The sequence below is a fragment of the Oryzias melastigma genome, linkage group LG11 (genome assembly GCF_002922805.2).
Source record: "Oryzias melastigma strain HK-1 linkage group LG11, ASM292280v2, whole genome shotgun sequence".
Taxonomy (NCBI): domain Eukaryota; kingdom Metazoa; phylum Chordata; class Actinopteri; order Beloniformes; family Adrianichthyidae; genus Oryzias; species Oryzias melastigma.
The window spans coordinates 13,652,220-13,677,571 of record NC_050522.1 but is presented as its reverse complement, the minus strand read 5'-3'; the positions used below and the strand labels follow the sequence as shown (position 1 = coordinate 13,677,571).

Here is a 25,352-nt window from a genome sequence, read left to right as displayed (position 1 = left end):
GTTGCACAATACTGGGCTGTGGAGGAAATCTAGCACATCTGTGTTATATAAGTAAAAGTTAGACAAAAGCAATACTTCATCTGTTATCAATCTTTATTTTAGCTGACAATCTATCAATGAATTTATATTGACTAATAAATTGAAATATAAATGTTGCAAAAATGTGGAATTATTGCTGTAGACAAAAAGATTTACCAGTGTGCAAACATACATTTAAATCTTTTCTATTCAGTTAATTGACCATTTTCTCCAATTAAACTAGACATACTTACATGTTTGTATGTACTTATGTCTTTTACATTTATTATTTACTGTTTTTACAGAAAATATTATTTTAGTGAAATGATTTTGGCCCACACCATAAATGCTGTATTACATTTTAGTGCTTTAGTTACAAAAATATCTTAATTTGAACTCTTATGTGAGCTGGAAAGCAAATATTTAGTGAATTATGTAAAAATATAATTTTGTATGTATAAATGCAGATAAACAGGTTTGGTATTTTGTATGTGATGCTTTTTTAAACTATTTATTTTGTGGTTTTCTGCCTTTGTGATATATATGAGGATGTTACTTATAAGTACACAAAGACAGAAGAGAAAATGAGTGTAAAGCCGCAGCAAAGAAAAGTCCCAAATGAAAAAAGAGGACCCAAAATCTCTGTGCCTGCATGGAACTGGGATGTCCGCTGTCCTGCCTGCTTCTCTTCCTCGTTGACTTCTGTGCAGGCAGCTGAAAAGACGCCTCAACCCACAGCTGAAGCTGTTTCCGTGTTACCATGGTGATGATGTCTCCTCTGTTTCCATGGTTATGAAAGGCGAGGAGAAACAATGGCAACAAGGGGGGAGAGAGGCAGAATATAAAAGGACGAGGAAAGGGGGGGGTTCAGATAGTGAAAGCGAGTGTTCGTATGTTAATGTGGAGCCAAAGAAAAGAGGGAGTTTGTACATTAGAGAAAGAGTGTGAGAGGAGTGAATGATCGAGTCAGTGGAGAAAGTAATGAGGAGAAGGAAGAAATGGAGCTGGACTGGGGAGGGGGGTCACAGAGGAGGTCAAGTGAATGGATGACTTGAAAAAACATGCGGGAGGCCATGCAGCAGAAGGAGAAAGGGGTGATAAACTGGACAAATGAATATACAAAAAATATGGGGGGAAAGAAAATAAATATTAAAAAAAGTAAAAAATCACATTAGAATATAAATAAAACGCTGAATAGAATCCTCAACATTATTTATTCTCTGAATGGGTCAAACAGTTATTTTTTTGTACATTATTTGCAACCCATAAATCAACAATAGAGGATGTTTTGTTTTATTTATTTTTTTATATCAGGGTTGAATGAAGAATAACTGAGAAATGCAATTTTAAGCATCATTTTCTTAATAAACTATGTCCTCTGTCATTAGAAAAATGCCACCAAAGACACTTTTTATCTGAGTGGGTCTTTAAATTTGTCTAAATGTAAAATCTAACCTAAGACATAGTGTTTTAACATATAGACAAATAACTTTGAGCAGCAAAAGGTAAAACAAGTTAATCCAGATATTCTGTTGAAATGATGAAATTCTCAAAAGCTGCTTTAAATAACCATTGTTTCTCTCATAACAGTAGTTATTTATGCAGCAGACCCGCAGCTTTGCAATGACTTGACTTTGAGAGTAATACCTTCTTTAATTAGACTGCCTGTATTAGAATAAAGCTGAATTTTGGCAGTCCCTACATCTAAAATTTAGATGACCATCTGGCTACAAGGAAATATCTCTTTCTTCTCCTGTGTCCATATTTCTGATGCATCACACTATGGTTGTGTCCACCACTTTCTACTTAGTGCACTATATATTTTTTTTAGGGAGTAGTGAGGGAATTCAGACACAGCATATGTTTTGTTTCCGTGCTAAAGTTTTGAGTTCATGTGTTTGTGCAGTGATAGTCTGTGTTTAGGAGTGCTGATCTAAAGAAATTTCAACAAAAGGAGGTTTAAGTTGAGATTTCAGCTTTGATTTAATGCAGTTTTGGCTGTGAGTCTTGCTGCTTGTTAACTTACTAAAAGTTTTAATTGTTTTGTGAGTTTTTCTGGGTTTTTTAGTGTTTTTCTGATAGTGAAGCTACTTTTGAGGTTGTTTTCAGTTAATCTCTCATGGTTTTCTGTTGCTTTCTATCCAGAAAGCTTCATCTAAAAATGCAATTAAAGTAATAGTGTGTCTTCTTGTATACTAACAATGCAGCCTACAATAAACAGTAATGCAGTTACAAAAAATGCTTAAGTTGGAAATTGCCTGCAATATTTTTGTCAGTAACATGCATGGTTTGAATCTATGTTGGATTGAGTAAAGTCACATTTTAGCTTTCTTCAGTTTTCTGCTGGATGCAGAGAACCTTTTTTTCCCAATTTAGGTCCAAACTTTTGGAATAGGAGTCAGATTTGTTCACCAGAACTACTTGACTTAAAAAAAAAATCCCTTCAATGTAAGGAATAAAAACTGAACTGATCACTCGTACCAGATGAAGCACCTTGGTTAGACAGAACTGTAACAGATTACATTATCAGATGGGGCTGTCACAGATCTTGTAGATAAAAAATTGAAAAAAAAGTTTTTTTACAAAAGTTTGTCTGCATATGGACTTGTTAAAGACCCACTTCAGTTAAAATGTGTTTTTAACATGATCAGAATTGGACTTAGATGATTAAGTATCTTAGAGCAATTTTCTCTAAAAGCTTTTCTCTCTGTACTGAAATGCTTCTTCTAAATTGAGTTTATTTATTTTTTTGTTAATGGACTTCTAATGATCCACAGATTTCCTGATGCCTAAAAAGGACATTTTTATCCTTTTCTTTATTTCAGTTTTGGTTCTGTCAGAAATATCTTCTTCTAAACGTGTTGAGGTTTATAATTTGGAGTCACACACCAACTCAGGCGTTTTGTTTCAGTCAGCTGGGAGTTATCCTGAATTCTGAGCTTCCTTTGGCTGTAACTTAGTGGAGAATGGATTGGTGTTTGACAACATGGACATACTGCAATTTTTTTTTTCATTGTTTTGTTTTATGGGTTTAATTTTATCTCTAACAAAAGTTTTCTTATAAAGTGTTAAATCCAAAGTAATTAGAGGAGCTTGTCTGATGTATGGAGGATTGGATTACATCTTGGCTCACAGAGTGCATTCATTGTGCAGCTGGACTCTACATGCTGCACAGATGCACACTAAAACACAAAAAGGCATGCTTGGATAGTTGCAAAAAAAAAAAAAAAGATAATGAAAAACAAAGATGTTTGTCGTAGCTTTTATAAGCCTCTCTCAAGCATATTTTCCTTGTGTTTGCCATTATCACACATAGGTAATGACCTTTTTCCTAAACTTTTTCCAGGTGTTCGTGTATTTTTGTGTGTCTGATGTCAGCAGGTTAAATGTTTGTTTCATTGTGAGCAGTTTGCACTCCCAAGTAGACATTTGTGTGTATGAATTTTGATAGATAGAATATTTTAAATTAATGACATAACCAGTTGAGATCCTCAATATGAGCTATTAAAAGGCATTATTTATAGTAAACACATGTGAAACTTCCTGTTTGGCAAAATCAACTTTATCTTTCTGCAGTGTAAAATTCTCCCATTTGTTTTTGATGGACGATTGAGGGAAAAAAAAGGAGAAAAAAAAGTAACTGCACTCCTCTTCTGTCTGTGCTGAAAGTAGAATATATGAGTGCTACAACTGCAGCAAATAGCAGGAAGCCAAACCAAAAAAACAGAAAACAATCAAATAGATGGCCATGTGGTACACACTAATTTGGACAGAAATAGACACAACCTTTTTTTCTGAATTAATTTCCGACTTTTACATGTTTAATTTGATTTTTTTAATGGATATGCTGCTTTTATAAATGTGCAGCAAACATTGAGAGCTGATGCTAAAACTTGTTTTCCTTTGGTAAAGAAGTAGTGTGGGGTTAAAATATTTGTGTTCATTAAATGCTCCACATCAGCTCTGCTTTACAAGCACTGCAAACAGCAAAACTGTTGCTTGTTTTTCGAGATTATATAATATGTTTACATCTTGCCTCAATGATAGTGTGCAGATATTATTGCACAATTGTAATTTAACCAAATGAAGGTTCTCCTGGTTTTTACTATGAAACCTTTGTTTTGTTTTATTAATTAAAGAAGACTAAAACAAAAACTTGCAGACTGAACCTCTAACCTGATCTTGGATGTCTCTGCATTCTGAGCCGTTTATGCATCATTTATTTAGACTTCGATCCAGTATTGACATCCTCCTTGACCTTGACTCTTGACTTTCTCTTCCATCTCTGGTGAACCCGTGCATTTCTGCTGAAAGCTGCAGACATGTTGGAGAGCTTCACTTTTATATACGTATCTATAAGAGATTAAATCTCATAATCTCTTAATTCAGTCAGTAAGGCTGCATTAACGGCCTCAACCCTTTGGAAGGTCACATGCTGAGATTATCCATTGATTCACTGTGTTTCCATCAAACACATAAACTCTGCTGGGGTCAACAAAGCTTCAGGTTTGCTTTGTCGTTGTGCCTCCCCAAACACTCTTACTGTACTAAAGCCTCTAATGTGGCTGTAAGTTTGTCAAATCTTCTTAAAGATATGGTGATTTTTGGATCCACTCATAAGGTTTTGTGGGAATCTCCGTGTACTGCAGATTAATTTAGTCATCAGGTGGCAGTGTGAGAATCAAAAGACTTTTCTTTAGTGACACAAAGTTGGAAAATTGCTATACCTCAGGTTGTGGAAAGAGGTAAGATTACTTGGTCTTAGTTTCAGTGTAAGTGTTAAAATTGAACAAATAGGCTCTGTCAATACTGACAATGTTAAACAAAATCTTGATTTATATATATATATATATATATATATATATATATGTAATGTAAATGAGAAATGTGATGCTTAAAGTCCCACTCTGATCATCTTTGATCTATTGTAAAAGAATTTCCAATTGTCTTTTATTTATAGTTACGTTGTTTTAAGGCTTACTTTTCTTTATGTATGTTCTCCATCGCGAGAAAAATGCTTCAAGAAACTATTAAAAAAAAAAGCATTTTTTTTTTCATTGGAGTGAATCTTTTGAAGTCAAAGGTTTCCTTCTTACTCTGTGTTATTATCATTAACTATTTGGAAAATAATGAAACTTTGTAACACTAAGAGTAGTTAATAAAAAGTGAGAGTACTGAGGAGTTTTACTTTTTAAAAAGTGAAAATATAAACACTGGTTTAAAGGGCTACTGTCACTGCGTGCTGTTGTCCACGCGGGGGCGCTGCAGCTCCGTTTATCCGCTCCTGCCCGGCAGCTATTTGAAAGTTAGCTGCTGAGCAGCTCCTACAGAAGCGGCTGGAAATTCCTGCGGCGCAGCTTTCCGGTGCGGACGGCAGAGAGGGATGGAGGACAGCGTCTGCAGCAGGAACCGAGAAACCTGAGCGGCAGTGGGGAGGGACAGTGCGACGACACCCGCGCGCTCCCTCGCGCGCGCGCTCTCTCTGACAGGAGAAACCGCAGCGCTCTGGAGAGAAGCGGCCATTACGGCCGGGAAGCATGCTGGGAGCTCGGGCGACTCGCTGCCTTTCCTCGGGGCGCCGTCACCGCCTGGGATAGGACGCTGGAGTCTGGATACGATTGGAGCGCTCGCCGGTTTGGGGACGGAACACTGCCCCCCTCCCGTTCCGACGCAGATACGTGTGCAGGATAAACTCCCCCCCTTTAGCTCGGAAAGCAGCAGTCGCCGGGTGGAAGTCGGCTTCTCAGGACGGACGCCGCGCGCCGTGTGGTCCTGCACGCGCACAACTACGTCGATTATGGATAGATAACATTAATATAACCCCCCACCTTATTTTTTTGGACTATTAGAAGCCTTTTCTTGACATTTTTGTTCCCTCCCGGATTATCTAACACTCCTCCCTTTGAAGGGAGCAGCCGTGCGCCAATGCATCACAACCCGTAGTCCCTCTGGGAGCGCTCCGGATCCGAAAAGTAGCCGCAGGAGCAGCGGCGGAGCGGCCCACCTCCGAACCCTGCAGGCCGAGCCACCATGGCGGGATTTATGCCGGGTCTGCTGCCCACCAACCACTCCCAGGAGAAGGAGTTCGCGCGGGCGTACGAAGATGTGCTGGAGAGATACAAAGGTAAAGCAGGTTCCTGAGCCGCAGAAAGTTCAGCTGACCCCTCCAGGAACGCATCCCTCTGTGGACGCTGGAGGAATGTTGTCAGTAGATCCACAGAAGCTCCTACACAAACTAGAGGACGTTTGCTGTCCTCTAAAAAAAGAAATGGGGCCCAGGTGGATGCCCTGAGGTCCTCCCTCTCATGGGGATCTGCTCTGGTCAGGTGGATTATGTCGTGGTGAGGATGAGGAGCAGAGCTGAAGGCCTGGCTGGCTTTGACAGTGGGGAGGGGTGTAGAGGAGCTGGGTCACATCTGTGAAGCTGGCTGATGAAAAAGAAGGCGGTTTTTAATAATTGATGACTAAATTGCGACATATCTCCATAGGCTTTGTGCGTTTCTTTTTAAATCCATGAGAGAAAAATGATGAGTTTTACATTTTTCCCCACAGTTCAGTGGCAGAGGTTTTTTCTTTTTTCTAATTTAAAGGCCTTTAAATGAACTGCACACACAAGAAAAGTGGAATATTATTATATTTTTAATATTTATTATTCTCTAATATCTCTTATTTTAGGTTTTTCTTTTTTAATAATAAAAACACTTTGATTTATCTGCAACTAAAGGAGAAGTTAATCTCCAGTTTTTATTTTCAACTTTGCCACATTATAGATGAATCTATTTATTGCATTATACCTTGAACATTTATTTAGCTAACCTTAGAAATACACAAACTTAATCTAAATCAAACAATATTTTAAGTATTGGTTAAAATTGTGTTCAATGAGCTTAGAGTAAAATAACTTAAAGACCCACTCCAATGCAAATTTAATGTGTTCTTGTGTGATGATGGAGGACATTTGTAAAGAAAATTAAGATTAAAATTGCGTTTCCGAGTTTTTTTCCCACATTATTGTGAATCGGGAATGGGAAAAATGTCATTGGAAAAAAGTAAAAACAAGGGGATGATGGGAAATGAGTGCATTACGCCAATGGTCCCTTTCACAACTCAGAGGTGGTTTCTAATGAACTCTTGCCACTCTGCAGAAACTATGTCCTAAAAAACGACACTGGTTTATGATTTTGGCTTATTTTGTCATAATCGTATTTAAAAGACCACTGGGAACGCTTTTACAATTGATCAAAAGATGATCAAAGTGGGACTCATCTTACAGAAATTTTAATATATTTTTAAATGCTGTTTAGCTACCAAACCAGAGAAGCATCTCCGTCTCATCTCCTCCTTTGGACGCATTGATTCATCTCCACATAAAGGCTGAACTGCAGTCCATCTCTCTGTGTTAAAGACCTCGCTGTCCATCACCGTCTCACTTTTATCTCTGGGCCCATCGACTTTTCCTTGATAAATAAATAAAGACGGCTTTGGAAGTGCTGCTTCCCCACAAGAGAGATGTGATTAAGGAATGGAAACGCTCATGTGGAGCCCTGCATTGGCCTCACGGGGCCCTGCAGAAACATCGATGCACAGAACCACCTTGCTGCAGGGAAGTTCTGCAGAAATGCTCAACCAGCAGAATCCAGATCCTGGGATAAAAAATGACAATTGCAGATTTTAAAGAATCATTCAAATACATCTCCTAGTTAAAAAAAAAAAAAAAAAGATAGCAGAAAAAGATTGCTGATAATCCAAGTCAAAAAATGTTTGAAATTAAAGTTTTATGTTTATGAGATTATTCTCTATATAACCATTAGGAACTTTAAGTAGTTAATCAATTTGCTTTAATAATCTTAAACTCTAATGTTTTAACAAAAAAAAAATATATATATATATTTTTTTAAGTTTAAGGTAGTTTTCATAGTCACTTGTAAACTGAAATTCTAGACCAGAATCTAAAGCGGTGCATTCATAATCCTGTGTAGAATTTTGACTTTCAATTCATGTTTTAATTTCTGATTTAATCTTTAAATAACAGGATAAATTCATCAGGTGACAGTCTGACCTCAAACTTTCAACATAGAACATTTGAATCTAGATTTGCTGTGCAAGCATGAGGGGAAAAAAAAGAATTCACCTTCTATTGTAAACGTTCCTGACCTGTCTCTGGATCGGCTGGTTGTCAGGGAAACCGTCAGAGAAACTTGGCATCCCGCTTGAAGGATTTCATTTACTGAAACTGGAGGTGGACATTTGATACACCTTAAATCATTGAGATGGATTGGGTGTGTGTGTGTTAGTTTCTGGGTTTTTCTAACATGCGTAATTGCTGTGTGACAATAGCAGGATATTTTAGCTTCACTGATCAGGTGGTTTGTGGAAAATCCCCCATTACGTCTCTTGGAAAAGTCATAGGAATACTTTGGTTTTATGATAGAACTAAATTCATAAATGTTTCCACGCTTTTAATCCAAAAAGCTGAACTGATAGGATCAAAATTAAAGGAAGATGAAGAATCTGCAGTTTTAGGAGTAGCTTAAGATCCCAAGCTTGATAAAAGGAAACATGTTTGGAGCTAAATATGAGGCAGGAAACTTCCAGGAAACAGAACAATCGGACAGTATGAAGCATCAGGAACCTCACAGTCACAAATCAGCTTTTTGCCAAACATCGGACAGTGTGTTGGTATTTTAGAAACAAACAACTTTTTTTTTTACTCTGCTGCAGCCACACAAACCCTGATCACCCAGAACAAGCAGAAGAATTCAGTTTATTATTATTTATAGGAACAGAAATGTTCATGTTCTGGTTCACAGTTTAGCTTATGCAGGAAGTAGACTTGTTCTGCACGCACTGTGGACCTGCAGAGGAATCCCCTGATGGGGTTTGTCTCTCTATCTTAAACTTATGCACTCTAAAAAAAAAAAAAAAAAAAAAAAACCTCTACTGGGCTCATGGACCCTTTTAGGCCCTGAAATGACCTGATTAGAGAAGTGAGACGTGCTCTCTGTTACCCAGGGACCGATCTTTAATGAAGTGAAACTTTACTGGAAAAAAAGGATAATTTAATGAGAGTGTAGAGAGAAAGATTAGCAAAGATGTAGACTGAGGTGCAATGTTTTTTTTTTGCAGAAGAAGAAAACTGAACAAAGAGATGCAGACAGCTGAGTTGGATCATTTTTTCATGATGGCCTATTTTTCCTTTTCGAAGTTTGTTTGATATCTCTGCATGCAGCCTCTTCATCGCCGATCAACTTTCTGCACAGAAAAGTTGAATATTTCCCTCAAGTTTTCTTCATGTAAAAAGTCAGTCTTGTTCTTTGTTATTGTTCCTCCTTTTCCTCACATTCTCCCTCTTGCGCCGGAGTTATTTCTGTCCGTCTGTGCTCCTTTCCTCCTCCCCTTCCTGCTCTCCCAAACTACTTCCTGTTTAGTCAGATCTCCAGCGGCTCCTGCTGACCACGCCGGCAGGAAGAGCGAGCAGCGGCAGGCATGAGCAGGCGCTGGCCGAGCCAGAATGCCTGCGCGGCCGATCGTGGACGAGGGAGGGGAGATTTGAAGGAAATTCAATACGTCTGTTGGGATTTGAGGAGGCCTGCTGGGACAGAGGGGTTGTTATTGATGCTTTGAGAAATATGTGGCCAGTCAGGATGTTCATACCAACACAGACGAGGGGAAAATGAATTGTTTTTGTTCATTTTTAAAGGCTCACCCCCATCATCTTTTTTTTTATTTTAAAAGTGTTCCCAGTGGTCTTTTAATTATGAATATGATGTGTTTAGCTAAATTAAAAAAAAACCTTGATTTGTGGGCAGAACAACCCTGTTATTTAGATCTCTTTGGTTGCACTCTCGCGCTAGCTTACAGCCCATCACAACCCCAACCTAACATTGCAGATGGAACAAAAACTGAGCAATATTGCAGCTATATAGCTGTTCAGTTTTGACCTAAATGCCAACTCAGATGAGAAAAATAAAGATCTTGTCATCTGCAAGTGGATGCATCAGAATGGAGCAGAGAGCTTGTGGCCCACTTCTACCTACAAACTTTTTTAAACTGGATTTCTGCATCCTGACCCACATTGATTTGAATTAAGATACACTCAGAAATGCATTTTTAAGCTTTCATTTTTAATTTTTGTGTCCCACTTTGAGTAAATTGAACATGTTTTTGTGTGTCTTTAATGCTTTTCTTCTTCAAACTGCTCTTACTTTAGTAAGAAAACATTCTGATTGCTAGGAAAACACATAAACCTGTCAGATTGTAGCAGAAAATGGTAACAATGCTTTTAAATCAAACCCAACGTGAGACCAATGTTTCACTTTTCTATTTTTCTATATTAAAACTACAGTTTTTATTGACTATATTTCGACAATCTCCTGTCATCTTCAGCCGGTTGTCCAAAGCAGAGCCTGTGGGTTCAGCTTTAACTGCTTCTGGCGCTTCTCCTGTAGCGTCCGATCCAAAAAGAAGTCGCCTTTTCTCCATTTCTTCTCCGTTCTCCCCTTCTCTAACCCCTCAGCCCTCCTCCCTTTGCCTCCAGACTCTTGCATAACAAGCACCCAGCTGATTTTTGGGTGAAATGATCAATGAGCTTTATTGTGCGTGTTCGGAGACAGAAGTGAGCGTGAAAGGTTGCGCCGGCTGCAGCCGGCGAGTAGGAAATATTCGCCGCGTGTGAGGAGCAGCACACAGGCTCTGTATTCATCATGACCCACTGTAACGGCGACGACTGCGACTCAGACACACACATCCACTCTGTGCTGGAGCTTCCTGAAGGCTCACTGTAACCTCTGGAAACAAGGGATGGGGGAGCTGACTGAAGCTCTCAGTTCAGACGGAAATTAGGTCAAGTTTGTCAGATGATGTTGGGATAAAAAAAAACAAAAAACAGTCATGTTTTTTCATCCATTTAATTCAGCATAAAAAGCCACAAAAATGCATTTCACCGAATAATTTCTTGATGTCCTGCAGTGCTTTGAGCTCAAGCTTCACTTGTTTTAAATCAGGTTTGATGGAGTCAGCCAGTTGATTTTCCTTTAAAAAGCCTGTGGTATTCATTGAGATTGATGATCTGTTTAGGTTTTTAAAGTTAATTCGCCATAAAAATGTATTTGTCAGTTGTTACTGGAGAGCATCATTTTAGCCGATATGACAGATGAGAAAACCATGACCAGATCTTAGAAATTACAGAAAAAAAAGATTTTATTTAAAAATAAGTTCATTAAGTTTAAATTTTAAGAGGTGTCTAACTGCTGCTTTGTCATTTTGGACTTTCAAGATACATGCAGGATATGCGTAATTCAAGAGGGTTTTTTTGCGTTCGTCATTTGTTGATGTTTATCCTGGCTTAAAATAAGGTGGTGGTGGTGTCTCATCGCGACCTCAGATTTTAATACCTTGGTCGGTTGCGAATTGCACAATTTATGTGTAGTTTATCCACAATTATTACGTAAATGTTGTGCATTTGTGCATGAATTTTGTGTGATGAATATGCAAATTTGTGACTTTCCACAACTGTTCCATGAATGTCTAACGGACTTTTCACACATGTACCAATGATGTCCAACTTTTCTATTGCTTATACGACGCAGTGTGACACGGCCTAGAAGTAACAGCCTCTCGTCAACACAACAGTCCCTAGAAGCACATTTTCAGACTTGCACTTGTTTATGTTTTATTTACTCCCTAGGTTTGTTTCTACCGTGTGTTCCATAGGCGCATTCACGCTATCTCACACTAGTTTGAGCTGCATTACTGCACACTTCTTTCCTCAGACAGTCTGCTTTAGAAGGTCCAAAAGCTCACTTTATTTCTGGTACCGATCAAACAAGGATTTGCCACATGGACCTGCAGTGTAACCTGGATGTTGGGATGTAGAGGTGATTGGAGAGGAGACGGTTACTTCAACTGTGGGGGTTGTTGCTCTTAAAGCAAATTAGGAGGCGGTGGTTGTTCTGCAGCGAGCATCGATTTCACGCTGCTGCACTGGGCTGCAGCTCGCACACAAAGCTGCTCCTGCAGATCTGTCCTCCACCAACCTCATATCTTTAATTCATGTGCTCTACACCTTTCTTTGTCTCATGTTATGCATGACCCTTCATGCATTTACAGCTAGCGCTTCTCCTCTTTGTAATTTCCTTTTCTTTCTCAAGATTTCTTGAATGTTTTCTTTACACCTTTTATTCTGAAAATAAGATGCTTAACCTTCATCTTGCCTTTTCTTCACCCCATAAATGGAGATGTGCTGCTGGCAGCTGAGTGAGGCTTTTCCTGCTTGTGTCTCTCCATCATCCTGTCATTCAGTTGTGTTATTCAATCGGTCTCTATTTCAGAGCGACTGATTCTCAGAGCATACTTGTAGAAAAGACGGGAACCCTAAAACGATGCGTAGAGTTGTAGTTTGAATGCATCAAAGTGTTTGTTGATTAACATTTAAAAGACATACAAATGTGTCAGTAAGGGTGAAGATGATTCTAGTTATGTTTAAGTCTTGAACTTTGACTTTTATCTTCAAACCTACCTGAAATGCTTATCTGTAACCTGACAATCTGTGTTTCCCACGTCTCCTGATCACACCACCCTCGGCGCCCTCTTAGTAGCTGTGACCCAACGGTCCCCTCTTTCTACATCTGAGTCTTTGAGATGAAAGGATCGGCATAGTGACTGCAAAAGTCGAGAATGACTTTTTAATCTGCCCCAATTCCTTCAACTTGTGACTCTCAGCTGACTGCACACACCAGGATGGCGCCACCAACAGGTGTGTGGTTGCACGATGTGCACTTTGAGGCAGCAGAAGAGGTTTGATGTTCTGGCGTTGCCTTAGAATTGGTGATGGTGAAGTGAAGGAAAGCACCCATTTAATTTTCATTAATGCTGTTATGTTTGGTTATTTATTTATTTTTATTTAACCATTATTTTATCAGATGAAAAAAAGAGTTTTGACTTTAGAATACATATTAGTCATTTTCTAGTACAAAAACATATTTAAAAAAAAATCACAAATAAAATTGACAAACATTTCAAAAAACCCTTAAAGCTGCATTACAATTTTTATTTTATACAAGCCAGTAATCAATTAAACAATGTTCCATAGTTACGTTGTTTTGTTTTTCTTTTTAAATTAAATTTGTGTCTGAAAAAAATTGTCTGAATTTACTTCTAACTTTTTTTTAAGTGTTTTTATTATTATTATTATTATTATTATTATTTGTCTAAAAAACTGCCCACTTATTGCTTATTGTCTTTGGATATGATGCTTTTTTAAATAAAAAAAACTAATTTGCTTCTTAAAGGCTAAACTTTTTTGCTGTCAAAGGAATTTTTAACACTTATTAGGTTTTGTTTTTGTTCTTTTTTTAAAAAATGTATGCAGAATTGTAAAATTTCACATTACATAGGATTTAGCAAAGTAACGTATAAATTACAAATTTGGTTGGGAAATGGCGTGAAGCATCTTACTTGACAAGATGAACGTGGAGTCTTGGATTTTTTTTGTTCACCTCTATTGTCGTGTTCATTCATGTTTTGAGTTTTTTTTCATGCCAAATTAGATCAAGTAGGTTGAAATGGTTCATTTTGGCAGCAACATTGTTTATAGAAATTATCCCGGAGTTTTGCTGTTTGAACATGTTCTGATATAGCAGTAAATGAGTCTAATTAGCCTTAAAGGTGTAATACCTTGCGGCGCCCTAATCAGTTCAGACCTGATGTTGCATGAATATGTGTCCTGATGGTTCTGACACTTTTCTGGTTCCCTGCTGGACCTGTGGTTGTAGTGATGCTGAGGCGATTTCCTCCCGTTTCAGTTACCCTGGTGAATATTTCCCAGGCTGTGTAAACATTCACACTCCATTAGCCTTGGGCGCCGTTGTGTACGTACGTGTGTTGTGAGGATTTGCCATTTGAAACGGGACGTGGGGTGGAGGGGGGGTAATCTGCTCAGACCTGGCGAGACGTCACACAGACGGCACCCCTCAGTGGTGCTAATCCCATTCATCTACTCTACAGTGCCAAGGCCAGGAACACGCCACCCCCACCTGCACCCTGCCCGGTCTCTATGGACCGGTCCAGCTCTGCTGATCGAAAGGGAGGGGGCGTAGCAGTGTTGTGTAATTTTGGCATGCTGAAGTTCAGTGACCTTTAGCTGCGTTTTCACACGGATATCAACTTAAAATGGGACCTTTTGGCACAAGCTGTTATGGTGGAATGAAGAAAGCCAAGTCTCATCCATCTTTTCCTGCTGGTTTCTAAAAATGGAGCAGTTACTGCTTGGATGCATAAATCTGCAAACTGTGAAGCCCCACACAAACCCTACAAATCAGACCACAGTCATTTATCTGTCTCTTTTAAAGCCTCACAATTCCAACAATCCGCCTGTAAGCTTCTTGTCTTTTGCAAGCCGTCCTCCTGCTTTCCTTCCTCCCCCCCTCCTCACGATGCACCAAACTTTTTCAGGAGCTAAACTTTTGATTTTTGACTTTTAAAAGGTGGTTTTCTACCAAGAAATGTCACAAAGTCTTTAGGCAAATTATATTGGAAGCTGCAATTTAAATACAAACCTGAATTCAGGAAAAAGTTTTAAAATTTGAACAAAATAAAAACTAAACTGTCTTCAAATCACATATGCCATCAGTTTGATCTTTTTATCCACTAAATTAGCCTATTTATTTTTTGTTAAATCATGCTACAGTTCTCAGAAAAGTTGAGCCAGTGCAACAAATATCTGAAAAAACAACACAAACATTTTGCTTTGTTGCTTAAGTTACTTGATTTATCTTACTAGATCAAAGCTTCTCAGGCTTGAAAATGGCCGCCGACTCTACATACTTTTAAAGAGTAAAGAAATGTGAAAAACTTGAAATAAACAATGGTCCTCTGTGTCAAATCGCAATAATTTTAAACTCTCATCATCTTGAGTGCATAAATTCACCAAACGACTGAGAGATTCTATAAAAAAACCCTTTTTATGATGCATGTGGTCTTGGATCACTTGTCTGAATGATTAGATCATTGAGCTTGTTAACATGCACATCAAATATCCAAAAATGATCAGATTTTTGAAAAAATTCAATTTTCCTCACAACGTTTAGACTCGATCATCTGATGTTGTTTATCCAAAATTAAGATATTGAATTAATGTTTGTAGATTTCTCTCCAAAAACCCCTAAAACATTTATTTTCATTTTCTACTGCCGGTAAAAACAATCTACTAATGCCAAAATGAATTCCATCGGGATGATGGAAAACCACCGGCTTATATTCCAGATCTTTTTGCCATAGAGAATGATATGGGACCCATTCTCACAAAAACAAATATCTTGATATACAGTTAATACCTCTTTTAACTCTTTTTAAAGGAGGAGATGATCCTCTTCCACTACAGACATATGCTCATTTTTACCTTCAATCTCTAGAAACCCTCATGTTCTCAGTGTTTGTCTTTATGTAGATGCATTGGATCACATGTAAAGTCTTTTCTATTCAAATAAGAAAGTCTTTCCAGAACTGACTGAGGTTTAACATTGAATTAGTCAGTCATCCTTGCTTGAGTCGCACCAGCAGTCTGCTGGGAGATGCCGTCAGCGTCACAGCTACCTTCTGATTCTGATCTGTCCTTGTAGAAATGCTAGTCATACCATTCTCATGACTCCTGCCTCTTATCTCCAGTCTTTGCTCACCTTGTCTTTGTTCTGCTGTTTCCAGTAACACTTCTGCCACACATTGTGTAATTTTTCAACCTCATTGTATGCACGTCTCGTCTTTTCTCTGTTTCTGCTTTGTTGCTCTTTTTTTTCCCCAGTCTTTCCTTCTGGTTTTCCGTCTTTTACATATTTATGAGGGCAGGATTCGGAGCGGCCGTTAATCTCACATAGCTTACGTTACTTCCCTTAACGAGCTTTGCTCCTAATCGAGAAACTCTAAAATTACCGTCCTGCAGGAAGGGGAGGTGTGTGCTCGCATGGATCTTGCTCAGCGTGTTGTTTTAATTTTCTACTCTGCCTCCTCAGAGCTAGACTGAGCGCTGCATCTCTTTGAACTCATCAGCTGCTGCTCAGCAGATCGATCCTCTCTGTTGAGGCGATTGAATATCCATTTAACACATTGCAGTTATATACCCAGGATCAGTTAATTATGATGTTAGAAATATATGGTACGTGATACCAAAACACCTCAAAAAAACAACTTTTTGCACTATTTCTTGCAATTTTTCAGATCTGGGTTCTGGTTCTCCATTATTTCCTACATTTTTTTGGCCCTTAATTGACCTGGTTGTTGTGTGATGAGTCAAACCTGCAGACACTGATCGTGTAACCTATTCGTGTAACATGTCTTGCTGGAAAACTACCTGATCCAGGTAACCAGGAGCAGTTAGTGGAGCACAATGGCAAATGGTGCATACTTATGTAGTGCTTTTCTACCTTTCTTGATAGCCCAAACGTTTTACAGTCCCGTTCACCCATGCAAACATACGTTCACAGACTGATGAACACTGGTGTTAACATCTAACCACCACCAGCAATGTGAGGTTACGTGTCTTGCCCAAGGACACCATAGCCTCATGTCCACTGAGCGTACGGTTTAGAGTGGTTTAGGCAATTCAGGTGAGCATTTCCACTCAAAGTTGGACTGTCGCAGCACATGCGGGACTGTAGACGACTGTGTAGTGTTGTCATAGTGGTATGACTACAGTAAAAGCAAAGCTTTCAACAACCACAATGGAGGAACTCCAGCAGCTTGTCTTTTGGTACTTTATAAACACAAAACATTCAATGTTGTTTGAGACCAGATTGTGGACGGTGAAGAAGAATACATCTGCTTTCTTACCACTTTCTTAATGGCCGTCTACCAATCAACAGGTTTCATCATGTGATGACTGTAGCTCTCTTCTGACTGCACCTTTTCATTTTTTTAATGAATCAATGAGGGTACGGTTCTGTACAGTTTACTGGGTCCGTTTTATAATGCTAACACTCAAAATACTGGACCAGACTAAGATCAATCACTCTACCACTGCACCCCTCGGCCACCCCAATGTAGAGCTGAGGCTGTGGAGCTTCATTTGGACACTGTGGGCATTAACAGTGTTGGTAATTGTGTGTTTGCATTAAAGCTAAATGCTTGAATGGCTTTTACTATTGGTTTGTGGGTGTGTGTGCTACTAAGTGTGTCATTGTGTGTTTTTGGGGTGTGTGTGATCTACTCCATCTGTTGGAGGGTCTTTGTAGCCTTTAATCACCACCGACAGCCTTCAGGCTGAACCTCTGCTCTGTTTGAAGTCTCTTTCAAATATATTTTTCATCTCTTCCTTTACATTTTTTTACTTTCCTCTTTTATCAATAAAAAAATTGATTTATGAAAACTAAAAGTCTCTCAAAGACACAGACAAATCTGTATTCAAATACAACACACGAACACTCTAATACGGTATTCTAGAGCATACCACTATCCAGCAGAGGAGGGATTATTATAGTAAAAAAAAAGGGGGGGGCAGGGCTCTGCTCTCTTCTCGGACGTCTTCTGGATTTCCCGTCTGTCACCCCTTTTTAGTTAATCCTCAGATCTCCCATCCTCCCTCGCAGTCTGCCGTCCTCTGCTCTTTTTATAATGACCAATCAGACAAAGAATTTTCACTCAAAATAGTTTTTTGACACAAGTTATCAACAGTTTGTCCTCCACTGGGTTCCATCCTTGAAGCCTTAAAGCCTTAGTCACAACTGGCCTTAGGAGTAGATACAGCTCTTCTGCGGGCGAAAACCTGGTAAACCTGTACGAGTGGCTTGCATGAAATATCAAAAGTTGCAGACCAGTCTGAGAACCCCTTGAGTGAAAACGCTATAATGACTAGAATGGGGACTGTTTGACTGCATCAACTGTATATCATAGGTGCATGTAATTTGCAAATACTTAACAATACATTTACCACACTCCCGACCATTTTCTTGACATCCCCTCAGGTGGCTCCATGCACTTCAAGGTGACATCAAGACATGCCTCTTTGAGATGCGACTCTTCTTTTACAACCCTCCATGGGCCAGTTTAACCCAAAAACCTACAACACCTGTATGGGTCAACTTCCTGTATAAATACAAACCTGCTGTGTAGAGGGCCTATACCATGCTTTTCTTATGTCTTTTAGAGTAAAATATATCCATATCATAAATTACCTTTGGCACACTAAAGAACACATTATTTATGAAATATTAGTTGTTGTCAGTTTGTTTCCTACACGGAAGTAAAACGCCCCGATCTCTAAAGCTTTGCCTGCCGCTCCTTTTGGGTGTCGCCCATTTCTTGATGTCATCCTAGAGCCGGCCTCGTCACTGTGTCTGTTTCACTTACTAAAACACACAACATCTTTTGGAAAGATGGATGTGGGTACCGTATAACTGTCTTTAGTAGCTCCTGCCATCAGTACAACCAGTATATTAATGGCCGTAGCTAGCGGCTGAGCTAGCTGAGCAGTGAAGCTAGCAGCTGGGAACCGGTAGCTGGGCGGAGATAGTGGGTGTTTGTGTTAGTGTGGAGGTAATTCTGGTAGTGCATACTCTTCTTGTAGAGGTTGTTCTTACTTTGTTTTGTGACATAAGCTTGTGACATATTGCTAGTTTTTTGTGGGTTGGAAGGGGCTGGTGCTCAGAGTGCAGGTTTTTAGAGGCATATTCAGAAATGCAGAAACTGATCAAAATACCGTTTTGGGGTTACTTAAAAGAGATTATAAATACTCTTAAAAGCCAAAAAAAAAAATGTATTTTGCATGGTAGGCCCTTTACTCAAAGACATACCTGCAGTAGGCCAAGTCTAGTAAATGCCTACTTTTTCCCATGACATTTGGTTTCATCAGAGATTATTATTTAAAGCTGAAAAACTATTTTTGCACTTGTGAAAATGTTCTTCTTCATGAATGAACCTTCCAGAAAATGTCATTGGTTTTTTATTCATTTGGGTACATTTTTAAATGTTTGCTTCATTGCACCTTCTACACATGCAACAACTTTGTTTCTTCAAACTTATTATGCTTTTATAGATGTGCAAACAGGAAATTGTCAGTTTTGCTTCCCTGTGGCTTAGTTTGGCTTAAGAGAAGACTCAGGTGTCATCCAAACTGTTTTTCTCGTTTAGGACTTCCTGCGTTGCCAGGCAACATATTCTCTTACAACAAAAAATGTTTTTGAATGTTTATTGGCTGAGTAATGACATTAAGTCATCAGATCAGGTGAGCGAGGGCTGTGACAGAGCTCTGGAGTGTGGCGTAACCCAAATGTCACTTTCAAGCTCTACTAGTAAAACAGGATGAGGGGCGGAAGGCGCTCCCATGACTCTCACTGTTTGTGAAGGGTAGCCTGAGGGAAGAAGTTGTCACCTTGCTGGCTTAACTGAAGGCAGCTGTGCGAGTGCTCTTCTGGGGTGTCAGCCTAACAATGCAGGCAGTTATGTCACACTTTTAGGTCGTTTTCTGCGCCGTGCCGCAGACGTCTGGCTTCTCACAGGTGAATTCCTGAGCGCGGTTTGGAGTGACTCAGCAAAAAGTAGAGGGAGTGAGGCTGGAGAACATTCCTAACGTGGCAAAAATTTGAAGGGAGGAGTGTTGTCCTCTATTTTGAAAGACATAGGAGAAAAACACATCAATTGACAGAGATTTGATGTCATCTGTGCGTACAACTATAAAAATGATTTGCTTTATATATTCCAACCTCAGGGAGGAAGTAAAAGCGCTGTCCTTGGACACAGTCCTGCAGATTTCCTTCCTTTAATCAGCCTGATCGGAGCTCATCCCCTCATTCTGCTGAAATCATTCCAGCAGGTGTTGGTGCCTGACCAACATTTTTGTGTTTGCTGTTGATGCATAAGAGTTCGTGAGAAGTTATTGAAATGGATCAGAGGGGGACTTGTTAACTAAGCTTTGTGAGCACCGTTCACAGCTGATCAGATGACAGCCCGCCCTCTGAGAAGCAAAAACTCTCTTTTAGTTCTCAGAATATTCAATGTACAGAACAATATAGCACTTTTTATTTTGTATTTTTTGTTTGGCGATTGATTTTAAAAGATTATTACGTTATATCATCAGTTATTTGTTCAGATTTCACCAGATACGCAAACGAGCAACATGTTTGTTAAAGACAGATGGTGTTATTCTTGTATAAATTATATAATTTTTTTTATTCCCAACAGATGACAAATGTGTGTGATCTGTGTTTTACACATTAATCCATTAATATTACAAATTTCTGTAGTAAAGGTTATGAGAAGTTGCCTTTAAATTAAGAAAATGATTGAAAAGTAGGATATCCTTCCTAATTTCTTTTTCTCTCATGTTTTCCTGTACTATATCGAGAAATGGGAAATATTCAAAAAGGAAATCTTGAGATCTTGAGATCTTTTTGTGTGGAGTTTGCATGTTCTCCTTGTCCATGTATGTTTTTTTCCAGGCACTCCAGCTTTATCCCAGAGACCAAAAAAATATTTCAAAGGTTAATTGGCGTCTTTAAATTGGTCTCAGGTGTGTGTGTCCCTTTAACAGGCTGGTAACCTATTCAGATTGTAGCCCACCTTCACCCAGCAGTAGATGGGTTGGCTCCGGCCACCCCCATGACCCTAAAAGGTATTCAGCAGGGTCTGAAGATAGATGGAAAGTTTAATTTTGAAGGAAAATGTGCTGTTTTAGTGCTGACATAATAGTTGTGTAATATAAATGATAAGTAATGAGGGGTCTCCTTTATTACTCACCTTTAAAGCAATCAAAAATTATTGCTTTATTCTTTGGTAGCTGGAATGTTTTCCTTTCTGCCTTCAATAACCAAAGTAGATCATCTGCCTAAGTTGTTATCTATCAGCTGTAGTCCTAAACAAGTCTTTATTTTTAACGATGTGACACAAAGACTTGAGTTTGGATGTTGTCTGGTGTGTTTTGAAATAATAATGGGAGCTCCCGACCTCTTGACCTTTTGCAATTTGCCTAATTGGAACATCGTTATCATGTTATGAGGTCATTCAATAAGGTTCTTTCCTTCACTAAAAGGGGATGTTGGGTTGTTCTCTGGGTTTCAGAGTGATGCTGTGGTTAGTCACTCAGCAAACAGGACATGACAGTAGACCCCCGTCTGTTTTAAACTGTATGATGTGGGCTCCATACCATGATTAAGTGAAGTTTAACGTATGGATCATCAACTCTTGGCCCATTCATAGCTCTTTACAAATGAGAGATATGTTTCTACTGTAGATTCAGTGATATGGTTGTACTTATAGGGATTGTGAAGGATTCCTGGTTGGTCACAAGCTGCCAGCTGAAGAAGTGAGATTTATTTAAAGTCTACTATTTTCACTCAGGTGTTGAGCTCCAAATTTTTCTGACCACATCAAAGCACCAATAGATGGACATTTCAGAAGCAAATTGAATCTCATCTTGGTTGCTCTGGATAGAACAGACATGAAACAATTACCAGTTTTTCTTCATGTTTTCAACCTCATCATAATGACTTTAGTCTCAGATCATGATGTCAGCAGCTGCACAAGGATATGACAGCATGTGCTTTGTTTTTTTTTTTTTCTAATGTGGGAGCTCCCACAGTGGAGTGAGTGAGCCGTGTAACCATAGCAGAGATGAGGTCAGGACACACAAAAAAACTAAAACCGGAAGCAGCAGCAAGAGTGTTTGAGCTTATTCAAATTAGATTAAAAGTACATGGATGACATGACATGCCTCAGCAGGGCTGCTCACCAGGTTTTTGTTCTTCAGCTGAAAACAAAAAAAAGATATATTATGTAAAGATGGATAATTGAGCCTGGATAATTAAAATTAGTTCTGAACTTTTTCCATTGTAGTTGTATGAGAATGTCTCCATGTTTGGTTTAAAGTGTGCAGACTGTATGGGTATTGGCTTTGGCAGATTCCTTAGGGCTCTCGTGATGTTAAAAAAAATGACACGGTCATGTGTTGCACCAGCAGGTTTCTACTCTCACGCTTCGTTGGTGAAGTTGTCGGCTGCCGGTTGGGAAAGGTCTTGTTACTTGGCTGCATGTTTCTGTTCAATCCTGAGTCAAATACCACCAGGCTTTTTTAACTTTATAACAATTCATAACTTTATCTGCAGGACATGAAACTACCAGAACTCCCAGATAACTTGTCATTTGAGATTTGGCCTTGCAAGGCAAATCGAATGTATGAGGCAGACATTTTTCCATTTTCTGCTTTTTATGTCTTTATTTGTCACAGCAGATGTCAGTGAGCTTGTTCACTTCGACCCACTTTCTGATCTTCCCCTCAAAAAGCAACATTTTTTGCTTTAGTCTTGAAGCATATTTTTAACCTCTAGGAAATGAGTTTAAACATAGACGTGATTTTTTTTTCTTTTTTTCTATCACTAGGCTAAATTAAAACTTAAAGCTTCAATTTCCTGTTTGGCCTTTTTTTCTTTCCCTGCTAGAAGCTGAGCGATGCATTTTTGTTTAAGAGCTATAGGTGCCAACTGCTTGCAGATCCTTCTCTAATGGATGCTCATGCAAATGGATCCTGACTTTTTTTTTCTGCCTGCACAGGATGGTATTCCTGGAATAGGTCTGAAAATATCCTAGGACTAGTAACTTTTGCTGCACAGTTTGAACTTCTCTGATCGTGAAGTCCAGGATTTTTCATCTGCTTCTGAGGATGCTGATCTTCTTAAAGCTACTTTCCATGTTCTACAGCTGGAGATGATGTATGCTGTTATCAGGTGTGCCTGCAGTTATTAATTTTGCATGTTGCTCACAGGAGATAAAAGGAGATATAGTCTTACAGAGCCGGATGCGGATGATGGGCTGAGTGCCCTCTGACCTGAACAGATTATACCAACTTTTTTCTGCTGGACACAACATTTCACGTCTTTTTTTTTGTTGCTGCACAGAATCTCCTTTGTGTTCTCGCTAACACAGTTAGCAATCACATATTTTAGAGCCTCCAAATTGAATTTGGATCATTTTCTGTGAAAGAATGTGCTTTTTTACAAGCCAGGTGACAAACATGACAGGTTGGGTGTTTTTAAATCACGTTGTGAGTATTGAATTAGGGTCGGAGTGAGAGCAGAGTGCTGTTTTCAGTGGTGTCTGCATGTCTTGTGGTTCTCTGGAAATCAGGTCAGTCGGTGGGTGAATGGGTTGTCGGAGCCTCTGGTGTTCATTCAGCCATGGATGTGCTCAAGTGGCATCACTGAGCTCCGTGACATTTGTCCGAGGATGTTCTTTCTTTCTTTGTGCCATACGGTCTATGGTTTCAGTGTAAACAGGATTCATGTGGTTGTGATGAACTGCTCTAAATAAAACAAAACAAAACTAATTTGTTTGTCTTGAATATTTAGGTCTAGTGGATGAGTAGTTAAACACAGATTTTTAAAGGTGCATTTTTGTCAAAATAATCAGAAAACAAATTAAAATGAGTTGCAGCCGTAATGGTTTTATGGGTGCCCATCACATCAGCGCATCTTTGTCATCTTACATAAGTTTAATAAAGTTTTATTTTATTAAAGGTTGTTTATGCAATGTTTTTTCCCTTCTGTTTATAGAGATGCAAAATATTCTGCTTGAAATGTTTTAGAGGCACAATTATCCGCCTATTTTTGGATGTCTTGAGCACATTTGGTCCACATGTGATCCAGTATTTGGTGATTTATTAAGCAAATTTATGCGTACCATTGCACGAAGCTTCCAGTTGATAATTTAACTTGGATGACACGGAAAGCTCAAAGGAAACTGTCACATTTCACTTTCAAAAGATCTTTTCTTTTTGCATACTTAAAACCAAAGCTGTGAACTGTTGCACAGCTTACATTGAGCAGAAACCTGTGCACGGCAGAGGTTCCCCGTCCTGCTGGAGGACATCTCTGCAGCCAACAGTAGCTTGATGAGTCAGAGGCTCGAACATGAGGTTTCCAGTTGAAGGACACCCTCCCAACTCGCCTGGGAGGAGAAGGAGGAGGAGAGTGGAACAGCTGACTGTTTTTTTCCCCCGCTCCTGTTTGGTATTTGCTGCCGTTTGCTGTCTTTTTCCTGCTGACAGAGAAAGATTCTCGCTCGGCTGGACTCCTCAGTTTCTGAGTGATGGCCGGATTTAACGTTTCTGGGTTTTGTCACTGCATCCCTCCAACGATAAGCCAGGCAGTTTGATGTTTAATTGCCTCTTTGCGCCTCCAGAGACCCACTCCTGCCAGTTGAACCTGTGCTGGTTCATAACTGCAGCTCCTATAGTGCTGCAGTGAGCTTTTTTTCCCACCATGCTCAGCGCTGTTGCAGGGTGAACCCAGTCAGTACCTCGACTCCAGGGCTGCTGCAGCTTCTCAGTCTGCAGGCGGTGCAGTGAGAGGAGCACAGCCTCATCTCCCTTTCAGTCAGTTCACATCAGAGGGCAGGAGAAGCAGGGCAAAACCCAGAGAGGAGGGGGAACTGAGGGCAACAAAGAGAAAAAGAGGAGCTGGGTTGAGAAGGGTGGTGGTGTTTGTCCACAGCGAATGAATGAAATCTTTATCGCTGATGAGCTGAGGAGGTTGCTCTCACATGTCTGCTTCTCTGTTCTTTCTCCTCCTGGTTTGACCTCTCTACACTCGTTTTTCTTTCTTCTAAATTCATTTCCTTTCTGCTCTAATCTTATTGCTTTCCTCTGGCTCCTCCCTGGAAACTGTTCTCCTTTCTTCTCTGAACTCGGCCCCCTTGTGGACAGCTCTTTTCTTTTATCTCCCTGACTTTAATCTTTTCTTTTTGACCCCAAGAGACAACAAAAATCACAAACAATTACACATGAAAAGTGTTCACCCCCATTTTTTTCATTTAAACCTCCACTTAAATGATTTGAGCCTTTTTTTAAGGATTTTTCTTCAGTTAGGTTAAGTGCAGTTCAGAGAATCCTGTCACCTTCAGGATTTAGAGGGACATCAGTATGTAGGAAACCTTGCAACTCCTGCCTGAATGACTCTTGGCATCAGGAGTTCACAGTAAAAGTTTAAACTGATTGTTATGTAATGTGCTCCCGGCAGAGTCTGAACCATGGGAAAATGGCATATCTGTAGAAAAAGTTCAGACGCTGCCAAAAATAACTGAACCTGCTTCAATGACAGAACATAAGGAAGCTGAAAAATAATTCCTTTAAATGCAAAATAAAAAGTTGAGTTAAGCTGTGACTTTACTAGAAGATAGAAGACTTTATTCTGGTAAAAAAACGAGAAAAAAATTTGTTTTTGTCTCACACTAATCCTCTCATTTTAGCTGAGCTCTGCAGCTTTTAGATGTTCTTTGGCATTAAGACAGGAATGCAGAGAGGCGTTGTATACAAGACTTCATGATAGAAAAGAGAAATTAGAGGAGTTAAACTGTCTGGT

At 39.3% G+C, this 25,352-nt stretch overlaps 1 protein-coding gene across 8 annotated transcripts in view; it reads left to right on the top strand.

The window, feature by feature from the left end:
* macf1a (microtubule actin crosslinking factor 1a) overlaps positions 1-25,352 on the top strand; it is a 183,721-nt gene that overhangs the window by 14,295 nt on the left and 144,074 nt on the right. Inside the window, exon 1 of one of the 8 annotated variants that reach the window (XM_036214309.1) lies at positions 5,325-6,142. The exons of the other annotated variants lie outside the window; for them this stretch is intronic. Within the exon in view, the coding sequence (XP_036070202.1) occupies positions 6,049-6,142 (94 nt within the window). The 5' untranslated portion in view covers positions 5,325-6,048. Of the gene's footprint in view, positions 1-5,324; positions 6,143-25,352 lie in introns of those variants that run through there. 8 annotated transcript variants of the gene reach the window in all.